Source organism: Hyla sarda, chromosome 1, assembly GCF_029499605.1.
Source record: "Hyla sarda isolate aHylSar1 chromosome 1, aHylSar1.hap1, whole genome shotgun sequence".
NCBI lineage: Eukaryota > Metazoa > Chordata > Amphibia > Anura > Hylidae > Hyla > Hyla sarda.
The window spans coordinates 477,423,078-477,437,987 of record NC_079189.1 but is presented as its reverse complement, the minus strand read 5'-3'; the positions used below and the strand labels follow the sequence as shown (position 1 = coordinate 477,437,987).

General features: G+C 43.1%; 1 protein-coding gene across 5 annotated transcripts in view; it reads right to left on the bottom strand.

Moving 5' to 3' along the window:
- LOC130286426 (trichohyalin-like) overlaps nt 1-14,658 on the bottom strand; it is a 98,093-nt gene extending 83,435 nt beyond the window's left edge. Inside the window, exons 1-2 of one of the 5 annotated variants that reach the window (XR_008847410.1) lie at nt 14,307-14,658; nt 1,922-1,994 (exon numbers count right to left, since the gene is read on the bottom strand). Coding sequence is in view for 4 of the 5 variants with exons in the window: in XM_056537273.1 (XP_056393248.1) it covers nt 1,922-1,994; nt 14,307-14,441 (208 nt within the window). In the remaining variant the exon portion in view is untranslated. Of the gene's footprint in view, nt 1-1,921; nt 1,995-14,200; nt 14,279-14,306 lie in introns of those variants that run through there. The other 4 variants (XM_056537273.1, XM_056537274.1, XM_056537276.1 and 1 more) reach the window with 4 other exon arrangements.
- Nucleotides 14,659-14,910: the final 252 nt, after the last annotated feature.

Sequence of the window (14,910 nt, the reverse complement as noted above, 5' to 3'; positions counted from 1 at the left end):
TAAAGTCCAAAGGGGTGACCCTATCAGCAATAGCAAAAGAAGTTGGTCTTTCCAAGTCTGTCATTTCTAGAATATTGCATCTTTACATCACAAACTCATTCAAGTCCCCCAAGAAGGCTGGTCACCCTCGAAAGACAAATGCAAGAGAGGACATGATAATGCGGAGAATCTCCATGGGTAATCGTTTCACCACTGCAGCTGGAATTGCTCGCCAGTCCAGCACTGAACAGGGTAAAAATCTGTCTCATCATTTAGTGTCGCAATGTTTAAGAGCATTTGGACTGAAAGCCCACTCTGCAGTGACCAAACCAAGAATCAAATGGCTAGACTAACCTTTGCTGAGACGCATGTTGTGTGGACAGAGGAGAAGTAGTCCTGAGTTCATTTTAGTGCTGAAAGCAAGTTTAATTTATTTGGGTCTGATGGGAAACATTATGTCTGTCAAGAAACTGGGGAAAGACTGAACACAAAGTGTGTAAAGAAGTCAGTGAAAGATGGAGGAGGAAGTGTCATTATCTGAGGAATGTTTTGGAATGAGTTGGACCTCTTATACAGCTACATGGCAGAGTTAAAGCAAGTGTGTATCAGAACCTTCTTCAACAACACATGGTTCTTTCCTTGCGTTCATCACTCAATTAACAGTAATTTTCAAGCAGGACAACACCCCCTGTCACACAGCAAAATGGGTAAAGCAGTTCCATGAAACTGAAAACACTGAAACAATGAAATGGCTGCCCAGAGTCCTTATCTAAACCCAATAGAAAACCTCCTGGAAAATCCTTGGTGACAAAGTTATGGCCAAGAAACCCACAACAGTCACAGAACTGTGGAAGAGACTGGAAGAAGAGTGGAGCAAAATCCCACTGTTATGATTCGGCAAGCTGGAGGTGGATCCTCTGTGTCAGCGAGGGATTGGCGTGGACCGTGTCGGTGGACCGGTTCTAGGTTGCTACTGGTTTTCACCAGAGCCCGCCGCAAAGCGGGATGGCCTTGCTGCGGCGGTAGCAACCAGGTCGTATCCACCGGCAACAGCTCAACCTCGCTGACTGCTGAGAAGGCGTGGGACAGAAGGACTAGGCAGAGACAAGGTCAGACGTAGCAGAAGGTCGGGGCAGGCGGCAAGGTTCGTAGTCAATAGCAATAGCAGAAGGTCTGGAACACGGGCTTTGGACAACACTAAACGCTTTCTCTGGCACAAGGCAACAACATCCGGCCGGGAAGTGCAGGGGAAGTGAGGTTATATAGACAGGGAGCAGGTGGAAGCTAGTTAGACTGATTGGGCCAGGCACCAATCATTGGTGCACTGGCCCTTTAAATCTTAGAGAGCTGGCGCGCGCGCGCCCTAAGGAGCGGAGCCGCGCGCGCCAGGACGTGACAGCCGGGGACCGGGACAGGTGAGTGACTTGGGATGCGATTCGCGAGCGGGCGAGTCCCGCTATGCGAATCGCATCCCCACCGGCAGTGTCAGTGCAGCGCTCCCGGTCAGCGGGTCTGACCGGGGAGCTGCAGAGAGAGGAACGCCGCGAGCGCTCCGGGGAGGAGCAGGGACCCGGAGCGCGGCGCAGACGTGCGGAAGTCATTAAAAGCAAAGAAAACACTTCCTACCGATTGGTGACTGTTGGAACCTACAGAAAATTTACTTACAATCTTTCTCTGTGCTACAGTCATTGCTTTACTTGTATTGTATTATGCTGATATACTTTAGGTTATTTTGTAAAACAATGTTCTAATTGCATGCTGTACCCCCTGCGAAAAATCCTTCAAATGATGATCAATGTAGATTACATTATTTCTGAAAATATCAAGTGTTCATAAATTGTTCTCTAATTTTGATCTCCAGTGTAGATCATGAAATTATAATTCCATTTACCATGTAATTTGCAATGCAATCTAAATATGGAATTGTTGATAGATTTCTTACCAATTCCGATATCATCTTCTGCTAAATCTTCAAAATCTTTATCTTTGTCTTGTACTGTATCAGTCATATTGTCCTGAGGAGATAAACAGATGTATATAACATAATATATCATGGAAACCTTTCTTTCCTGTAACAAGTCTAAGACAAGGTTAGAGAAATGATTACTACAGACAATAGGAGCCAGGTCATTTATTCTGTGGTCATGAAACATGGACTATCCCAGGGATGTGGAAATCCTACTGCCAGACGCCGGGCAGGGGAATTTTTCATGCCCTTATCCCTGCTTTGGGCGTGCAGGGCTGGACCGGCTTCCCCCTTTGCTTTATTAACCCTTAACCATCCCTTGTGGTCTAGCGGGTGTCATTACAAAGTACAATTGGTCCCGCAAAAAAAAAAGCCCTCATTTGGGTCTGTAGATGAAAAAATAATAGTTATAGCTGTTATAGGGCGAGGAGTAAAAAACGAAAGTGCAAAAACGAAATAAATAAACAGCTTATTTACGTGCTATTTTGGTTGAAATTATTTTGTGTAGTAGGACAAATGGATTTTCATGAGGGACAAGTAGATTGTGTTCTGTTTTAGTCCCTTGGACAAGTAGTTTTTTTAATTTTTTTATTTCCACACCCCTTTATCCAATATGTCAATAGAAATAAAAATGAAAAAATGTAGATGAACTGGAAACCTGGTGATGGGTGCGAGCTCTAATTCGAGATATAAGGACCACACTGTCAAGGATCAACTACATTTATTTTTTTTTGGATAATAACCCCTAACAGCTAATATAAAGGAGGTTTCTGCATATGCTCATTGGGCTACTTGTTCCTTTTGCATACAAGGACTGTTACTGTGCAAGCCTTGTAAGCTGTTCGGCAAACACAAGAACCCCTCACAGGGGTGTGGAAATTTTATAAAAAACTACTTGTCCACGGGACAAAAATGGAGCAAAATCTACTTGTCCCTCATGACGATCCACTTGTCCAGGCCAATTTTCGCTTTTACGCTCTGATTTTTTCCTCCTCGCCCTATAATAGCCATAACTACCTACTATAATGATACCTTTAAAATTTTTAAATAACATATTCTCTGGACCCAAAAATATATATAATAAATATATATATATATATATTTATATATATTAGGGATCGACCGATATCCTTTTTTTAGGGCCGATACCGATAATCGGGGGAGGTTAGGGCCGATAGCCGATAACTTATACCGATATTCCGGTATAAGTTATCGGCTATTTATCCCCCCTCGACACCGCTGCAGGTCATTGATTTAAAGCGGGCGCTTTAAATCAATGCACTGCAGTGGCTTTTGCGGTGCCATAGGCCGCCGCCGCCACCCACTTCTCTCCCCCTACCTGTCCGGTAGGTCCGGGCCATCCATCCTTCCTGTAGTGTCCGGCGGCATTCCGGGTGGAGGGTGAACCGGTCCGGGCTGTCCTACTTCTCCGGGGGTCCTCTTCTCCACTCCGGGCAGGCTCCGGCCTAGTAGCGCAGCATAGACGCCGCTGCGCAGTGACGCCCGTGCGCAGCGACACACCTGACGTCACGGCGTAGCGGCGTACTAGGCCGGAGCCTGCTCGGAGTGGAGAAGAGTACCCCCGGAGAAGAAGGACAGCCCGGACCGGTTCACCCTCCACCCAGAATGGCGCCGGACAATACAGGAAGGAAGGATGGATGGCCCGGACCACCCCCATTACGGGTACGTTTATTTTTTTATATAGCGCCCAGCACTACGGTGGGGGGTGCGACACGGTGGGTCGGGGGGCGGTCGTGGTGCGGTGCAGCGGTTCGGGTGGGGGGGGGGGATGGCGGTCGCGGTGCAGGGGGCGGGGCATTATCGGCAAGGTAATTGCCGATACCATAATGCCCAAAATCGTGATTATCGACCGATAATATCGGCCATACCGATTATCGGCCATACCGATTATCGGTCGATCCCTAATATATATATATATGGTGAAGTGAAATAGTAAAAGATAATTTTGCTGATTTGGTGGTTTTTCTTTTCTACGCCATTTACCTTATGGTTGAGATAACATGTTACTTTCATACTTTAGGCCGGCCTGATTACAGCAATACCAGATTTCTATAGTTTACGTCATGTTTTACAAAAAAAAATTTATTTGCCATTTTTTTGACCCCTGTAGCTTTTTTTTCCCCACATATCAGGCTGTATGAGGGCTAATTTTTTGTGCCATAATCTGTTTTTTGTATCGGTACCATTTTGGTATTGATCTGACTCTTTAATCGCTTTTTAACTTTTTTTATGAGAATATTATAAAAATTGCAATTTTGTGGTTTGGTATATTTTTTTACATTTACCGTACGGAATACATAATGTTATATTTTAATAGGTTGTACAATTACGCACGAAGCGATACCAAATATGTTTATTTTTATTATGTTTGCATGTTTTTATATAGGAAAAGGGGGTGATTTGAACGTTTAACATAAAAGGGGTTAATGTGTGTCTATTAAACTTTTATTAAAACTTTTTTTTTTAAATTACACTTTATTAGACTTTTAGGAGGAATCATTAGATTCCTCATACAGATGAATAGAGTTCTATTGAACTCATTGATCTGTGTGCTCTGCAATCCATTGATAGAGCCTGGTCCAGCCAGGATCTATCAATGACAGAGCCACAGACGGCAGAAAACAGAGGTAAGTCCTCCGGCTACCTCTATAGTGGATCGCTCCCCTGCGATCACTCTGCAGGGGGGGCGATCCACACTACTAGCCCACAAGGGAGCATTCACATGTCCCTTTAGATGCTGCTGTCAGCTTTGACAGCAGCGATCTAATGGGTTAATAGCCAGCCACGGCGATCGTCACATGCTGGCTATTAGCGGCGGCACCCGGCTACTGAAAACAGCCGGGGGCTGCAGAGTATGGAGCAGGCAGGAGTCTGGAGCCCGCTCCATACAGACTGCAGAGCGCCGGAGCGCTTGTCAGGTCCGGCCCTGCTTGCCTGAACCCGGGCTAAGGGCCGGAAAAATTCACCTGCCCGGCGCCCGGAATTCACCTGCCCGGAATTCCATGTCCCTGCCCTCATACCTCATGCAGATAGGCACAAACGTGTTCACAACAACACAAGGTCAAAGTAAAAGTGCCATCCAAATGCATCTTATGACAGGGCCAGCTTCATTTATCAGTGACAATCCCATGCCATTTCTAACAGTGTCAGCCTTATGTCTCTATGCCAGTGCCAAATTATGCCCTTTTAACATTCTCTGCAATGGACGGCTGTCACACCCCCTCCCATAGACTTGCATTGAGGGGTGGGGCGTGATGTCATGAGGGGGCGGGGCTATGACATCAAGAGCTCCCGGCGCCGGCTCCAGCTTTCGGAACAGTTTGTTTCAAATGCTGAGCAGCGGAGTACCCCTTTAAATGACAATCTTTTTCAATGAAACTATATATGAATCTGCTCAGTTTTTCCTGCTCTTTAACATAATGCCATCAGATCGGACTATCAATCTGACAGGTTTCCTTTAAGATATGCATTTCCTACTGTAAAGTTTATTAACGCAGCAGTAATTGTTAACCCCTCCAGGACAATTAGTGGCTCACCACAATGATACACTTATTTCATGACATGAAAGGGGTACTCCACTGGAAAACATTTTTTTAAAATCAACTGGTGCCAGAAAGTTAAACAGATTTGTAAATTACTTCTATTAAAAAATCTTTACCCTTCCAGTATTTATCAGCTGCTGTATAATACACAGGAAGTTCTTGTCTTTTTTGAATTTCCTTTCTGTCTGACCACAGTGCTCTCTGAAAAAACCTCTGTCCATTTTAGGAACTGTCAAGAGTAGGAGCAAATCCTCATAGAAAACCTCTCCTGCTCTGGACAGTTCCAAAAATGGACAGATGTGTCAGCAGAGAGCACTGTGGTCAGGCAGAAAGGAAATTAAAAAAGAAAAGAACTTCCTGTGAAAAGTACTGGAAGGATTAAGATTTTTTAAATAGAAGTAATTTACAAATCTGTTTAACTTTCTGGCACCAGTTGATTTAACAAAATATTTTCCAGTGGAGTACCCCTTGAATGACTCTATTCACAGTTTAATAGAAAATGACAATTTAATTTGATAGAATTAATTCGTTTTCCATCAAGTATCTTAATAACCCACAGTAATTACCAGCTGCCACAGGTCCAGGGTGACGGATCAGCCTGACAGCAATGTGCATTATCTGGACTACCCGCAGTCACGTAAGTTGTTCTCGGTACCATAGATGGCACAAGATTGGGAAGAGGTTTGTAAGGGTGCATGCACACCACGTTTTTGCAATATAGTTCCCGTATCAGGTTTTTGATAAAAAACGGATTCTTCAAAACCTGACTAAACTGTATCAAAACGTGTGTACAAATTTCAACCTGTATACAGTTAAAAACCGTATACAGTTTGAATAATGATGTCTGGTTGCATGAGTTTTTTAAGAAAAAAACGTATACATGTTTAACTTTTCACTCCATTTTGAATAAAGTTTCACTTGTTTGATTGAAATTTCAAGAAAAAAAACTGTGCAAAGTCAAAAACAGTATGGTGCAAACCGGATGGAACCGTACGCACATACAGATCTGTACGGTTCCCATTGATTCCCATGTAAAAAAAAAAATGTATATGGTTTAATACAGTTTTTCACCTGGACCAAAAAACTTGGTAGTCTATGGTTTTGGGTACGAGTAAAAAAAACGTATAAGACGCATAACGGACTAAACCAGATGATGCGTTTGACATACGGTTTACAATGTTAAGTCAATGCATACGGTTTTCTATACGGCTCCATACGGTTTTTAACTTGAAACCATATACGGGAACTGTATAGTAAAAAGGTGGTGTGAATGAAGCCTAACAGATTTTGCATCAGGGTCCAGCCAGTAGTGTCCAACATGTTTCTCCATTTCAGTGCATAGACTCAGGTTTCAGGTTACTTTTTAATGCATTCTGCTGTTATATTTTCACCCAAATACAGCTATCACGCCCCCTCCCGTAGGCTTGCATTGAGGGGCGGAGCGTGACGTCACACAGGGGCGGAGGCGTGACGTCACACACCGCCGGCCGTGTGGTCGCAGGTAATCAGACCCGGAGCGAACACGCTCCGGGGACTGATTACAAACAGGGTGCCGCATGCAAGATCCCGGGGGTCCCCAGTGGCGGGACTCCTACGATCAGGCATCTTATCCCCTATCCTTTGGATAGGGGATAAGATGTGTAAGCACCGGAGTACCCCTTTAAAGGGGTTTCAAATCAACTGGTGCAAGGAAGTTAAACAGAATTGTATTAAAAAGTCTATATCCTTCCAGTACTTATCAGCTGCTGTATACTCCAGAGGAAGTTGAGTTGTTCTTTTCTGTCTGACCACATTGTTCTCTCCTGACACATCTGTCCGTGTCAGGAACTGTCCAGAGTAGGAGAGGTTTCCTATGAGGATTTGCTCCTACTCTGGACAGTTCCTGATACGGACAGAGGTGTCAGGAGAGAGAAATGTGGTCAGACTGAAAAGAACAACTCAACTTCCTCTGGAGCATACAGCAGCTCATAAGTCCTGGAAGGATTAAGATTTTTTAATGGAAGTAATTTACAAATCAGTTTAATTTTCTGGAACCAGTCGTTTTGAAAAATATTTTTTTCCACCGGAGTTCCCCTTTAACTTGATGGACCTAGGTGCTGGACATTGCCGCAATGATGATAGTGCAGAGGAGTTTAGAAAGGCGACAGGTCAAAGTTGATCGAGATCTTAGAATCTCAGCACACCTCTCTCCCACTCCTGCTGAGAAGAAATATTCCATGTAGAGGACCAGAAGTAATCTATCTTGCAGGTGGGGCGGTAGTGGGCAATATGTAAATCAGTGCACTGGCGGCATTGTTAACTTTGGCGACAATGTAATTTGGAGTGCTGAGGTGGCACTGTTCATGAGAGCTCTTAGGTAGCATTATTCCTGGAAGCACTGTGGTGCATTGTAAATGGGATCACCAGTTGGGCATTATCAAATAAAGACAAATTTTATTTGTACAATTTAGGATCTAGCGTAGTCAGCTTCCTGTACATACCGGTAACTCAATTTGTTTATTGCAGTAGATCTTACCGCATCTCTAAAGTCACAGTACAGAGATAATAAACATAGTGATGAAGTGCAATGATTTAATACCACTGAAGAAGAAGAAAAAAATATAGGAATGATGGCGCTTGTCCCAGAAGTATATGGCAGTAGATAAACTTGTTAATTCCATGAAAAACAATGCATTTCTTATCCTGGCACTTCATCATGTACATATATATATATATGTATATATATATATATATATATATATATATGTGGGTATCCAAGAAACGCATTGTATTATTGGAATGAACAAATTAATCTACTACCATATAAATCCGGGGCAACCAACATCATACCCCTATTTATTTTTCTTCAGTGGTTTAATCCTGTTACACTTCAATTGATGACCGGTCTACTTTATGAGACTCGGGTGGATGGAAAGGCTGCTATTCCGCTCCAAGAGTGATTCTACGTGCCTACAGAGGTGTTGTGTTTTTTTAAGACCGAATACGAGTACCGATACTTTTTCTTAACTACTCGCTGATACCAATTACCTTAGATACTTTTTTCAATGTCATGTGACAGGGTTTTTTTTTTTCCCCTTAAAGGACATCTGTAGTGCAATATAACTTATCCTCTATCCAAAGGATAGGGGATAAGTTATAGATCGCGGGGGATCCGAGCGCTGGGGCCCCCCGGGATCTCCTGGACGGGGCCGCAGCAGTATGCTGGAAAGGGGGCGTTCCGTACCCGCATAACGCTGTGGCCGACATGCCCTCCATGTATCCCATAGAGATACATGGAGGGGGCGTGTCTGCCGCGGCTTTCTACTGGGGACAAAACTTCACTTCCAGTAGACTGCTGCAGCCCTGTCCAGCAGATCCCGGGGGGGCCCCAGCGCTTGGACCCCCGTGATCTATAACTTATCCTCTATCCTTTGGTGCAACTTATCCCCTATCCTTTGGTGCATATGCGCAGTGTACTTGCACATTGCGGCCGCTCTCAGCCTAGCTCACGGAGCAGGGGGAACAGCCGCGAGGTGTGCGAGTACACCGCGCATGCTTTAGTGTGTCTGCTTGAGCGGCGTATTGCTGCTCCAAACAGGCACATCTAAAAGGCACCATGTAGCGGTCCTTCAGCGGCGGATCTGCAGCATAAAACATGTTGTGGATCCGCCCGTGTGAACGTACCCTTAATGGGAAAAAGGAGTGTATTTTTTGTTTTTATAAAAGAAAGGGCTTTTTTTTATATTAACAAAAATGTATAATTTTTATTTTATTTAAACTTTTTTGAAAAGGGGGTGATTAAATTTTTTTATTGCAAAGGGATTAAATCACATTTATTATGTTTTACAATTTTTTTAACTATTTTTTAGTCCCCATAGGGAACTATTACACGCAATCTGTAGACTGCATACACTGATCAATGCTATGCCGTAGCATAGCAGTGATCAGTGTTATCGGCACTCCTTGACTAATGGCTGTCATGGCTGGCAGCAGTAAAGTAGAGACGATCGGACACACAGAGCAGGGTAAGGGACCTCCGGCCATTCTCACGGCTGATCAGGACACCGCAGTTACACCTTGGTGATCCCTATCAGGCAGTTAACTTCAGGAATTTTAGATGCCGCGATCAGCTTTGATTGCGGCGTCTAAAGGGTTAATGCAGGTCCCGGCTATGATGTGTGCTCAGCTGCTGAGTGCACTGCATAGCTCAGGACCGGAGAGTGCAGGCAGCTTACCGCATCTCCGTGATACTTATCGGCGGGAGTCCCGCCGGCAGGTATCGGATTAGGTATCGGGACATCCCTAAAAACTGTGCAATTTTATATACACCATCTGTGGTACAGCGAACATAGTAATGTCACAGAACAGGAACAATATACAGTGCTACACCAAACTAAGTGATATCACAGTACAGGCATAATATACAGTGATGTCACAGTACAGGCATAATATACTGTGATGTCACAGTACAGGGATAATACACAGTCATGTGACAGTACAGGGATAATGCACAGTGATGTCACAGTACAGGGATAATATACAGTGATGTCACAGTACAGGGATAATATACAGTGATGTCACAGTACAGGCACAATATACAGTGCTACACCAAACTAAGTGATATCACAGTACAGGCAAAATATAGAGTGATGTCACAGTACAGGGATAATATACAGTGATGTCACAGTACAGGCATAATATACAGTGATGTCACAGTACAGGAAAAATATACAGTGCTACACCAAACTAAGTGATGTCACAGTACAGGCATATTATACAGTGATGTCACAGTACAGAGATAATACACAGAGATGTCACAGTACAGGGATAATATACAGTGATGTCACAGTACAGGGATAATATACAGTGATGTCACAGTACAGGCATAATATACAGTGATGTCACAGTACAGGAAAAATATACAGTGCTACACCAAACTAAGTGATGTCACAGTACAGGCATATTATACAGTGATGTCACAGTACAGAGATAATACACAGAGATGTCACAGTACAGGGATAATATACACAGTGATGTCACAGTACAGGGATAATATACACAGTGATGTCACAGTACAGGGATAATACACACAGTGATGTCACAGTACAGGGATAATACACACAGTGATGTCACAGTACAGGGATAATATACACAGTGATGTCACAGTATAGGGATAATATACACAGTGATGTCACAGTACAGGGATAATACACACAGAGATGTCACAGTACAGGGATAATACACACAGTGATGTCACAGTACAGGGATAATACACACAGTGATGTCACAGTACAGGGATAATATACACAGTGATGTCCCAGTACAGGGATATTACACACAGTGATGTCACAGTACAGGGATAATATACACAGTGATGTCACAGTATAGGGATAATATACACAGAGATGTCACAGTACAGGGATAATATACACAGTGATGTCACAGTACAGGGATAATACAAACAGTAATGTCACAGTATAGGGATAATACACACAGTGATGTCACAGTACAGGTATAATACACAGTGATGTCACAGTACAGGGATAATACACAGTGATGTCACAGTACAGGGATAATATACAGTGATGTCACAGTACAGGTATAATACACAGCGATGTGACAGTACAGGGATAATACACAGTCATGTGACAGTACAGGGATAATGGACACAGTGATGTCACAGTACAGGCATAATATACAGTGATGTCACAGTACAGGGATAATACACAGTGATGTCACAGTACAGGGATAATATACAGTGATGTCACAGTACAGGCATAATATACAGTGATGTCACAGAACAGGCATAATATACAGTGATGTCACAGTACAGGGATAATACACGGTGATGTCACAGTACAGGGATAATACACGGTGATGTCACAGTACAGGCATAATATACAGTGATATCACAGTACAGGGATAATACACAGTGATGTCACAGTACAGGCACAATATACAGTGATGTCCCAGTACAGGCATAATATACAGTGATGTCACAGTACAGGCATAATATACAGTGATGTCACAGTACATGCATACTTATCGGCGGGAGTCCCGCCGGCAGGTATCGGATTAGGTATCGGGACATCCCTAAAAACTGTGCAATTTTATATACACCATCTGTGGTACAGGGAACATAGTAATGTCACAGAACAGGAACAATATACAGTGCTACACCAAACTAAGTGATATCACAGTACAGGCATAATATACAGTGATGTCACAGTACAGGCATAATATACTGTGATGTCACAGTACAGGGATAATACACAGCGATGTGACAGTACAGGGATAATACACAGTCATGTGACAGTACAGGGATAATGCACAGTGATGTCACAGTACAGGGATAATATACAGTGATGTCACAGTACAGGGATAATATACAGTGATGTCACAGTACAGGCACAATATTCAGTGCTACACCAAACTAAGTGATATCACAGTACAGGCAAAATATAGAGTGATGTCACAGTACAGGGATAATATACAGTGATGTCACAGTACAGGCATAATATACAGTGATGTCACAGTACAGGAAAAATATACAGTGCTACACCAAACTAAGTGATGTCACAGTACAGGCATATTATACAGTGATGTCACAGTACAGAGATAATACACAGAGATGTCACAGTACAGGGATAATATACACAGTGATGTCACAGTACAGGGATAATATACACAGTGATGTCACAGTACAGGGATAATACACACAGTGATGTCACAGTACAGGGATAATACACACAGTGATGTCACAGTACAGGGATAATATACACAGTGATGTCACAGTATAGGGATAATATACACAGTGATGTCACAGTACAGGGATAATACACACAGAGATGTCACAGTACAGGGATAATACACACAGTGATGTCACAGTACAGGGATAATATACACAGTGATGTCACAGTACAGGGATATTACACACAGTGATGTCACAGTACAGGGATAATATACACAGTGATGTCACAGTATAGGGATAATATACACAGAGATGTCACAGTACAGGGATAATACAAACAGTAATGTCACAGTATAGGGATAATACACACAGTGATGTCACAGTACAGGTATAATACACAGTGATGTCACAGTACAGGGATAATACACAGTGATGTGACAGTACAGGGATAATACACAGTCATGTGACAGTACAGGGATAATGCACACAGTGATGTCACAGTACAGGCATAATATACAGTGATGTCACAGTACAGGGATAATACACAGTGATGTCACAGTACAGGGATAATATACAGTGATGTCACAGTACAGGCATAATATACAGTGATGTCACAGTACAGGCATAATATACAGTGATGTCACAGTACAGGGATAATACACGGTGATGTCACAGTACAGGGATAATACACGGTGATGTCACAGTACAGGCATAATATACAGTGATATCACAGTACAGGGATAATACACAGTGATGTCACAGTACAGGCACAATATACAGTGATGTCCCAGTACAGGCATAATATACAGTGATGTCACAGTACAGGCATAATATACAGTGATGTCACAGTACATGCATAATATACAGTGATGTCACAGTACAGGGATAATATACACAGTGATGTCACAGTACAGGCATAATATACAGTGATCTCACGGTACATCAATAATATACAGTGATGTCACAGAACTGGGCAAAAAAACTGTGACATTTAAGTATAGAATATATAAAACAAACACTGCTCTATACTGTGACATCATTGTGTTAGGGAACTTTGCTCTATACTGTGACATCATTGTGTTAGGGAACTTTGCTCTATACTGTGACATCATTGTGTTAGGGAACTTTGCTCTATACTGTGACATCATTGTGTTAGGGAACTTTGCTCTATACTGTGACATCATTGCGTTAGGGAACTTTGCTCTATACTGTGACATCGTTGCGTTAGGGAACTTCGCTCTATACTGTGATATAATTGTGTTAGGGAACTTTGCTCTATATACTGTGACATCATTGTGTTAGAGAACTTTGCTCTATATACTGTGACATCATTGTGTTAGGGAACTTTGCTCTATATACTGTGATATAATTGTGTTAGGGAACTTTGCTCTATACTGTGACATCATTGTGTTAGAGAACTTTGCTCTATATACTGTGACATCATTGTGTTAGGGAACTTTGCTCTATATACTGTGACATCATTGTGTTAGGGAACTTTGCTCTATATACTGTGACATCATTGTGTTAGGGAACTTTGCTCTATATACTGTGACATCATTGTGTTAGGGAACTTTGCTCTATATACTGTGACATCATTGTGTTAGGGAACTTTGCTCTATATACTGTGACATCATTGTGTTAGGGAACTTTGCTCTATATACTGTGACATCATTGTGTTAGGGAACTTTGCTCTATATACTGTGACATCATTGTGTTAGGGAACTTTGCTCTATATACTGTGACATCATTGTGTTAGGGAACTTTGCTCTATACTGTGATATAATTGTTGGGCATGCTGGGAGTTATAGTTTTGCAACAGCTGGAGGCACCTGGTTAGGAAACACTGCTCTTTATTGGGATAACTGGAGGCACTCAGGTTGGGTAACACTGGTATAGAGAATTAAAAATGTTATCCTCTTATGTGCTAGAGCACCCCTACCGCGACCCCTAACCTGTGGATCTCCAGCTGTTGCAATACTACAACTCCCAGCATGGCGCATGTGGTGAGTTGTAGTTTTGCACCTGAGAGAGACGCCGGTTGTAATCGTTACCATTGCCCTATAGTTACAATAATGAAAATAAAATCTATATCCAGCCCAACCATCGCCCCTGCAGTCCCCGCACTTACTGCTCCACGGTCCGGCCGCACGAGTTTACTCAAACTACTAGAGAAAAGTAGTCTCTCTGTGTCTCCTAGCAACGGCGAACGCCGGATGTCCCGGCCGGTGTAGTCATGGTAACGCCAGAGCTCGGGCGCGCTCATTGGTCAGGATGTACTGTTGTCTCCTAGCAACACTGTGAAAAGCTGTAGGAGCGCCAGACTGAGATTGTTAAGCGCGTATGTGAGAGAGAAGGACTGGAGAGGGGAAAGATGGCCGCAATGTGTGCGGAGCTGGAACAACATACAAAGAGCGAAAATGTTTGTAGGAGAGAGGTCTGAAAGGCGGAAAATGCGCTACCTCTGTCCTCAGGTTGTGTGTGGTATTGCAGCTCACTTTCATTGAAATGAATGGAGCCAAGTTGTAATACCACACACAACCTGAGGACAAGTGTGGAGCTGTTTTGGGGAATAAAAACAGCTATTGGGGAGATTTACTAAGCCCAGTGTTTCATACACCAGTTATAAGTGTGTAAATGACTGCGCAGGATTTATCTAGAGCTGTGTTTGCCAACCAGGGTGCCTCCAGCTGTTGCAAAACTATAACTCCCAGCATGCCCGGACAGCCAAAGGC